The sequence below is a fragment of the Scyliorhinus torazame genome, chromosome 12 (genome assembly GCF_047496885.1).
Source record: "Scyliorhinus torazame isolate Kashiwa2021f chromosome 12, sScyTor2.1, whole genome shotgun sequence".
NCBI lineage: Eukaryota > Metazoa > Chordata > Chondrichthyes > Carcharhiniformes > Scyliorhinidae > Scyliorhinus > Scyliorhinus torazame.
Genome location: NC_092718.1, coordinates 133239558 through 133248771, shown reverse-complemented (window position 1 = coordinate 133248771; position 9214 = coordinate 133239558). Strand labels below are relative to the sequence as shown.

General features: G+C 49.9%; 1 protein-coding gene and 1 non-coding gene across 2 annotated transcripts in view; one reads left to right on the top strand and one right to left on the bottom strand.

Annotated features, from left to right (window-relative positions):
• Window positions 1–803: 803 nt before the first annotated feature.
• rabac1 (Rab acceptor 1 (prenylated)) overlaps window positions 804–9214 on the bottom strand; it is an 80769-nt gene continuing 72358 nt past the window's right edge. Inside the window, exons 6-7 of the mRNA XM_072469086.1 lie at window positions 2417–2518; window positions 804–2216 (exon numbers count right to left, since the gene is read on the bottom strand). Coding sequence (XP_072325187.1) covers window positions 2128–2216; window positions 2417–2518 — 191 coding nt within the window. The 3' untranslated portion in view covers window positions 804–2127. The remainder of the gene's footprint in view (window positions 2217–2416; window positions 2519–9214) is intronic.
• Window positions 5546–5740, top strand: LOC140387573 (U2 spliceosomal RNA). The gene has a single exon (XR_011933909.1). It is a non-coding gene; the product is annotated as a U2 spliceosomal RNA (small nuclear RNA).

The window sequence follows — 9214 nt, the reverse complement described above, 5'->3', positions numbered from 1 at the left end:
CTTTGGACCCTCAGTGCCCCCTTCTCCCAGTCTCGGGACCCAGTGCCGCCTCCTCCCAGTGTCGGGGCCCAGTGCCCCCTCCTCACAGTCTCGGGCCCCAGTGCCCCGTCCTCCCAGTCTCTGGGCCCTCAGTGCCCCCTCCTCCCAGTCTCGGGGCTCAGTGCCCCCTCCTCCCAGTCTCAGGGTTCAGTGCCCCCTCCTCACAGTCTCGGGGCTCAGTGCCCCCTCCTCCCAGTCTCTGGGCTCAGTGCCCCCTCCTCCCAGTCTCGGGGCCCAATGCCCCCTCCTCCCAGTCTCAGGGCTCAATGCCCCCTCCTCCCAGTCTCTGGACCCTCAGTGCCGCCTCCTCCCAGTGTCGGGGCCCAGTGCCCCCTCCTCCCAGTCTCGGGCCCCAGTGCCCCCTCCTCCCAGTCTCTGGGCCCTCAGTGCCCCCTCCTCCCAGTCTCGGGGCTCAGTGCCCCCTCCTCCCAGTCTCTGGGCCCTCAGTGCCCCCTCCTCCCAGTCTCGGGGCTCAGTGCCCCCTTCCCCCAGTCTCTGGACCATCAGTGTCCCCTCCTCCCAGTCTCGGGTCTCAGTGCCCACTCCTCCCAGTCTCTGGACCCTCAGTGCCCCCTCCTCCCAGTCTCTGGGCTCAGTGCCCCCTCCTCCCAGTCTCTGGGCTCAGTGCCCCCTCCTCTCAGTCTCCGGGCTCAGTGCCCCCTCCTCACAGTCTCGGGGCTCAGTGCCCCCTCCTCAGTGTGCCTCCTTGTGGGCTGTGTGTCCAATGATGGTTCATCCGCCTCCCAATGACGAGGCGAGTTGAGTGATCCTTCCTTTACATATTTTATTCAACTCATACTATTCTTGAAGAGCTGGGGTGGAGGTGGTGGGGAGAAGTGGAAACAGAGTTGGAGGAGAGAGGGAGAAAGTGGGAGTGGGGAGTGAGACAGAGAGGTGGGGACTGAGGCAGACAGAGAGATGGGGAGGCAGAGTGAGAGATAGAGGGGGGTGGGAGGTGGATAGAGGGGGGTGGGAGGTGGAAGGAGGCAGAGAGAGAAAGATGGCAGAATGCAGAGTGAACGAGAAAGGAAGCAGAGATAGAAAGGCAGACAGAAAGATGGAGGAAGGCAGAGAGAAAAAGAGGGGGAGGGAGACGGGGGTGGGAAGAGAGAGAGAGAGAGAGAGAGCAGAAGGAGAGAGAGCAGGGGGCAGGCAGAGTGGGAGGGAGACAGAATGAGGTGGGGGAAGAGAGAGCAGAGGGAGAGAGAGCAGGGAGTGAGGCAGAGTGGGAGGGAGACAGAATGGGGTGGGGGAAGAGAGAGAGAGCAGGGTAGGCAGGCAGAGCGAGGATGGGGTCAGAGTGAGAGTGGGGGATAGAGCCTCAGAGAGATATGGGTGTTGAGGCAGAGAAAGGGGGCAGGAGGCAGGTAGATAGGGGAGGGAGGAAGGCAGAGAGAGATGGGGAGAATGGGAGGAAGGCAGAAAGGGGGAGGGGGGTGTTGAGGCCAAGCAAGAGGGGCAGGGAGAGGGAAGATTCAAGGGGAGTAAAGCAGAGAGGCTGTGTGATCAAGAAGTGTGCAATGAGTTTCTGTACAAGGCCACACATCCTGTAAGCCTATCATGGAGTGAGAGGCTGAGTTGGGGTGAGGCTGCATCAATCAATCAGTGTTTATATATACAAGCACAGTGTAGAAAGTTACACAAGGAAGTATCAGCCCATGGCCCCACCTAGGGGCTGGAGCTGGCAGTCACACCGTTACACCCTTCCAGCGTTTACATACAAATTTCCCAAATTGTTTACAATGTCAGCTAAAATGTAAAACAGCAAGGTCAAAATAATCAAAATTCAAAAGCAACTTCATAGAAAATATGCCCCCAGTATAACTGGCCACATATAGCATAGTGTAAGGGCAGACGGTAATGAGTTTGGAGTGACAGTGCGCGATTAATAATGGATTATATTTCTATTGCACGAGGATCCAGACTGAGGCACGGAGCCTGTCTACTCAGAAAATAAACAGATTGGATTTACGATGGTGAGCACAGCAGCTGAGTTCTCAGGCATGCCCCTGGCGCTCTTTGTAAAGTGCTGTGTCCATGATGGGTCTCTGAGGGACAGAAGCCATGCTCCATTCGCACCAGCACCCGTTACACTGACTCCATTTGAAGCTCATCACCATCTCCAGACTCCAGCTCATGGAAACCAGCATGGCCGCCAATTATCACCAGCGTAGCACCTAGAGGAAGAGGACAGGTAAGGAGTTAGAGTATCACACAAAGAACAGGGGGGCGGGATAAGTGGGGAATAGGTCAGAGGGAGCGAGGTGGGGGGCAGGAAGGGTTGAGGGGACAGTGGCTGGGTCACAGTGGGGGCTTGGGACATGGGGTGTGCGGGACACTCCAACGCCCCCCCCCCCCCCATTCTGCTGTTACTCACCCAGCACCCAGAAAACAGCGGAACCTGCACCAGCCAACCAGAAGAAAGGGAAGGAGACGGCTCCGGCAACTCCGTACTGGTGAGCAGGACTCAGCTCCCGACCTGCAAACACACAGATACACCAGACTCAGAGCATATGGTGGACAATCCAGAAATCAACAGAAATTAGTAGAGAAATGGTGCTGGGAAAATTGATGGGATTGAAGGTGGATAAATCCCCAGGGCCTGAGAATCTGCATCCCAGAGTATTTAAGGAGGTGGCTCTGGAAATAGTGGATGCATTGGTGGTCATCTTCCGGGATTCTATAGACTCTGGAACTGTCCCTGCAGATTGGAGGGTCGTTCACGTCACTCCAATATTCAAAAAGGGAGGTAGAGAGAAAGCAGGGAATTATAGACCAGTAAGCCTAACAGCGATAGTGGGGAAAATGCTTGAATCCGTTGTCAAGGACTTTATAGTGGAACATTTAGAAAGCAGTGGCAGGATCAGTCAGAGTCAGCGTGGATTTATTAAGGGAAAATCATGCTGGACAAATCTGTTGAAATTCTTTGAAGAGGTAACCAGTACAGTTGACAAGGGGGAGCCAGTCGATGTGGTATATTTAGACTTTCAGAAGGCATTTGACAAAATAAGAGATTATTGTGCAAAATTAAAGCGCATGGTATTGGGGGAAATGTATTTTAGGTGGATAGAAAACTGGTTGGCAGAGAGGAAATAAAGAGTAGGGATTAATGGGTCCTTTTCAAATTGGCAGGCAGTAACTAGTGGGGTATCACAGGGATCGGTGCTGGGACCCCAGCAAGTCACAATATATATTAATGATTTGGATGAGGGAACAAAACGTAACATCTCAAAGTTTGCACATGATACCAAATTAGGTGGGAGGGTGAATTGTGACGAGGATGCAAGGATCCTATAGCAAGGTCTGATCAGGTTCGGCGAGTGGACAAACCAATGGCAGATGCAGTATAATTTAGATAAGTGTGAGGTTATTCATTTTGGAAGCAAAAACAGGAAGGCAGATTACTACCTGAATGGTTGTAAATTGGGAGAGGAGAGTGTGCTGGGTGTCCTTGTGCACCATTTACTGAAGGTAAGCATGCAGGTGCAGCAGGCGGTAAAGAAGGCTAATGGTATGTTGGCCTTCAAAGAACATACAGTGCAGAAGGAGGCCATTCGGCCCATCGAGTCTGCACCGACCCACTTAAGCCCTCACTACCACCTTATCCCCGTAACCCAATAACCCCTCCTAACCTGTTTGGACACTAAGGGCAATTTATCATGGCCAATCCACCTAACCTGCACATCTTTGGACTGTGGGAGGAAACCGGAGCACCCGGAGGAAACCCACGCAGACATGGGGAGAACGTGCAGACTCCGCACAGACAGTGACCCAGCGGGTAATCGAACCTGGGACCCTGGCGCTGTGAAGCCACAGTGCTATCCACTTGTGCTACCGTGTTGCAAGAGGTTTCGAGTATAGAAGCAGGGATGTGTTGCTGCAATTGTACAGGACCTTGGTGAGGCCACACTTGGGAGTATTGGGAGTAGTTTTGATCTCCTTCTCTGAGGAAGGATGTTCTTGCTCTCGAGGGAGTGCAGCGAAGGTTTACCAGACTGATTCCAGGGATGGCGGGACTGTCGTACGAGGAGAGATTGACTAGGTTGGGATTGTTCTCGTTGGAGTTCAGAAGAATGAGGGGGATCCCATAGAGACTTATAAAATTCTAACAGGACGAGACAGGGTAGATGCAGGGAAGATGTTACCAATGATGGGTGTGTCCAGAACCAGGGGGCACAGTCTGAGGATTCAGGGTATACCATTTCAGACAGAGATAAGGAGACATTTCTTCACACAAAGAGTGGTGAGCCTGTGGAATTCATTAACACAGGAAGTAGTTGATGCTAAAATATTGAATATATTCAAGAGGCGGCTAGATATAGCACTTGGGGAGAATGAGATAAAAGGCTTTGGGGAGAAAGCAGGATTGGGCTATTGAGTTGGATGATCAGCCATGATCGTGATGAATGGCGGAGCAGGCTCGAAGGGCCAAAAGGCCTCCTCCTGCTCCTATCTTTTATGTATCTACGTATCCCTCCCTCATGGAAAAGAAATTCCTTGTCACCTCTGTCTTCAATAATTTTGAAGTTACCCCCCTCATTTTATCTCTCCCACAAGGGGAAACATCTTCCGTGTACCCCCACCCCCTAATCAACCATATCAGCCACTCATTCGTCTCAACCCAAATGGGTTCGGTCCAGCCTGCTTAATCCCTTCTCATACGACAAACAGCCCACATCGTCCCCGGAATGACACAAGTAAATCTTCTCTGAACTGTTTCTGATGCATTAATCACTTTTTGCAAATAAGATGATCAAAAGCTACACAGTGTTCCAGATGTGGTCTCACCAACACCCCCATACAGCTTCAGGGCATGGGGAGAGCTGCAGGTCGCAATTGCCCCCTGGGACTGAGGGCACCCTGCTCTCCAGTCTGGCAGAGAGGGCACGGGGCTAAGTGTGACACTGACAGACGGAACTCCCATTTCCACAGGACCTCCTCTCTCACTCTCCCGAAACCCATCACCCCAGCTGCAATAAACATCAACATTGGCCATGATCCTTGCTTCCTCACTCTCCACTGGAGTAGTACCGGATGATTAGAGGGAGGCGAATGTTGTTCCCCTGTTTAAGAAAGGGAATGGGGAAAACCCTGGGAATTACAGACCCATCAGTCTTGCGTCTGTGGTGCGCAAAATATTGGAAATGATTCTGAGAAATAGGATTTATGATTATTTAGAAAAACATAGTTTGGTTAAAGATAGTCAGCATGGCTTTGTGAGGGGCAGGTCATGCCTCACAAGCCTCACTGAATTCTTTGAGGCTGTGACGAGACACATTGATGAAGATCGGGCAGTGGATGTGGTGTATATGGATTTCAGTAAGGCATTTGATAAGGTTCCCCATGGAAGGCTCATTCAGAAAATCAGGGGGCATGGGATACAGGGAAATTGGTCTGTCTGGTTACAGAATTGGCTGGCCAAAAGAAGACAGCGAGTGGTAGTGGATGGAAAGTATTCCGCCTGGAGGTCGGTGACCAGTGGTGTCACGCAAGGATCTGTTCTGGGATCGCTTCTCGGCCTTTTGGCTAAGATCAAGTGTCTGTAGATTGAGCCTTTGGGTTCGGATCTGGTGTGTCTCTCATGTGGGGACCATGAATTCGATTCAATTTGAATTGGTTTTTTGGAGCAGGCAAGGAGCTGGATTGGGGGTTCGCCCCTGACCCACACTCTGAGCCCTGGCTTGGTAACTCAGAAAAGGAAAAATAAAAAAAATAAAAAAGGATCTGGGACCTTTGTGATTTTTATAAATGACTTGGATGAGGAAGTGAAAGGGTGGGTTAGTAAGTTTGCTGATGATACGAAGGTCGGGGGAGTTGTAGATAGTGATGAGGGTTGTTGCAGGTTATAACAGGACATTGACAGGATGCAGAGCTGGGCTGAGAAGTGGCAGATGGAGTTCAACCTACATAAATGTGAAGTGATTCATTTTGGAAGGTCGAATTTGAATGCTGAATACAGGGTTAAAGGCAGGATTCTTGGACGTGTGCAGGAACAGAGGGATTTCGGGGTCCACGTACATACATAGATCCCTCAAAGTTGCCACCCAGGTTTATAGGGTTGTTAAGAAGGCGTATGGCGTGTTCGTTTTCATTAACAGGGGGATTGAGTTTAAGAGCAGTGAGGTTTTGCTGCAGCTTTATAAAACTCTAGTTAGATCACACTTGGAATATTGTGTCCAGTTCTGGTCGCCTCATTATAGGAAGGATGTGGATGCTTTGGAGAGGGTGCAGAGATTTACCAGGATGCTGCCTGGACTGGAGGACATGTCTTATGAAGAAAGGTTGAGGGAGCTAGGGCTTTTCTCACTGGAGCGAAGAAGGCAGAGAGGTGACTTGTTAGAGGTGTACAAGGTGATGAGAGGCATGAGTAGAGTGGATTGCCAGAGGCTTTTCCCCAGGGCGGAAATGTCTGTCACGAGGGGACATAATTTTAAGCTGATTGGAGGAAGGTATAGGGGAGATGTCAGAGGTCGGTTCTTTACACAGAGTGTGGTGGGTGTGTGGAATGCACTGCCAGCAGAGGTGGTGGAGTCAGAGTCATTAGGGACATTTAAGCGACTCTTGGACAGGCACACGGACAGCAGTAAATTGAAGGGGTGCAGGTTAGGTTGATCTTAGATTTGGATAATTGCTCAACACAACATGGTGGGCTGAAGGGCCTGTACTGTGCTGTACTGTTCTATTCCACTTGTTGCTGCAGACTAACATTTTGAGAATCCCTGGTGCAGAAGGAGGCCATTCAGCCCATTGAGTCTGCACCAATCCTTTGATATGCAGTAAAACTCTCTCGCTAGCACGGTAGCATTGTGAATAGCACAATTGCTTCACAGCTCCAGAGTCCCAGGTTCGATTCCCCGCTGGGTCACTGTCTGTGCGGAGTCTGCACATCCTCCTCGTGTGCGCGTGGGTTTCCTCCGGTTTCCTCCCACAGTCCAAAGATGTGCAGGTTAGGTGGATTGGCCGTGATAAATTGCCCTTAGTGTTGGGTGGGGTTACTGGGGTATGGGGATAGGGTGGAGGTGTAGACCTTGGGTAGGGTGCTCTTTCCAAGAGCCGGTGCAGACTCGATGGGCCGAATGGCCTCCTTCTGCACTGTAAATTCTATGATAATCTATGAAGGTCAACACACCATTTACCTTCTTTACTGCCTGCTGTAAATGCGTGCTTACTTTCAGCGACTGATGCATGAGGACACCAAGATCTCGCTGACTATCCAATTCTCTTAATTTACACCCATTCAAAATGGATAACCTCAGTTATCCACATTACGCTGCTCCTGCCAAGCACGTGCCTACTCACTCAGCCTTTCCAAATCCTGTTGAAGCATCTCTGCATCCTCCTCACAGGTCACCCTCCCACCCAACTTTGTGTTATCTGCAGATTTGGAGATAATACATTTAGTTCCCTCGTCCAAATCATTAATATATAATGTGAACAGTTGGGGTCCCAGCATAGATCCCTGCGGTACCCCACTAGTCATTGCCTGCCAATCAGAAAAAGACCACTTTTTGCTTCCTGTCTTCCTGTCCCTCTCAAGGCACTACCCATAATCCCATGCACTTTAACTTTACATTCATCTGCTATGTGACACCTTGTCGAAAGCCTTCTGAAAGTGTAAATGTACCACATCCACCGGTTCTCCCTGGTCAACTCTACTAGTTACATCTTCAAAGAATTCTAGTAGATTCGTTAAGCATGATTTTCCTTTTGTAAATCCATGCTGACTTTGTCTAATTACACCACTGCTTTCCAAATGCTGCTCTATGAAATCCTTGATAGTGGACTTCAGCACATAGTCAGCACTTCTAGCCTGCTCCGCCATTCATTATGATCATGGGTGATCATCCAATTCAGTAACCTGATCCCGCCTTCGCCGCCCCCCCAATGTCCTCTGGCCCCCTTCACCCCAAGTGCGATATCTAACTGCTTCTTGAAAACATACAATGTTTTGACTTCAACTGCTTTCCGTGGTAACAAATTCCACAAGCCGACCACTCTCTGGGTGAAGTGATTTTCCTCATCTTGTCCTAAACAGTCTACCCCGTATCCTCAGGCTGTGACCCCTGGATCTCTGATAATCCACCATCGGGAACATCCTTCCTGCATCTACCTGGTCTAGTCTTGCCAGAATTTTGTAAAAATAAATTTAGACTACTCAATTCATTTTTTCCAATTAAGGGGCAATGTAGTGTGGCCAATCCACCTACCCTGCACATCTTTGCATTGTGGGGGCGAAACCCATACAAACACGGGGAGAATGCTCAAACTCCACATGGACAGTGATCCAGAGCCGGGTTCGAACCTGAGACCTCTGTGCCGTGAGGCAGCAGTGCTAACTGTGCCACCATGCTGCCCTTCTTGTCAGAATTTTATAGGTGAGACTCCCCCTCATAGTTCTGAACCCCAGCGAATACAATCCTAACTGACTATCTCCCCTCATACATCAGTCCCACCATCCTAGGAATCAAGTCTGGTAAACCTTCGCTGTACTCCTTCTAGAGCAAGAATATCCTTCCTCATAAGGAGACCAAAACTGCATACAATATTCCAGATGTGGCCTCACCAAGGTCCTGTATAATTGCATCAAGTCATCCCTGCTCCTGTACTCGAATCCTCTCGTTATGAAGGCCAACATACCATTTGCCTTCTTCATCGCCTGCTGAATCTCCAGCTTCCCCTTTACCTATGTTACTTGTCAGTTTCTCAGGGAACTCGAATATTTCAGTTAAACACTTCTTTCCTTTCACAAAGCCATGCTGTTTCCTGATCACACTGTGATTTCCTAAGTATCCTGCTGTAATCTCCTTCATAATGGACTCCAGCAATTTCCCGATGAAAGACGTGAGGCAAGTGACCTGTAGTTTCCTCCTTCCTTGAATAAAGGTGCTACCATCACCTATTTTCCAATCCACTGGACCCTTCCAGAATCTAAGGAATTTTGGAAGATTTGAACCAAAGCAGCCACCGTCTCTCAGACCCAAAGATGCAGGCAATCTGGTCCTGGGGACTTGTCAGACTTCAGGTCTAATAGTTTTCCCAGTACTGTTTCCCCGGCGATGGTGATTGTCTTAAGCCCCTCCCTCACTTTCATCTCTTGTTTTTTGAGTATCTTTGGTAAGTTTTCCAAGTCTTTTACAGTGAAGTCAGACACAATCTACCTGTTCAATGACTCTGC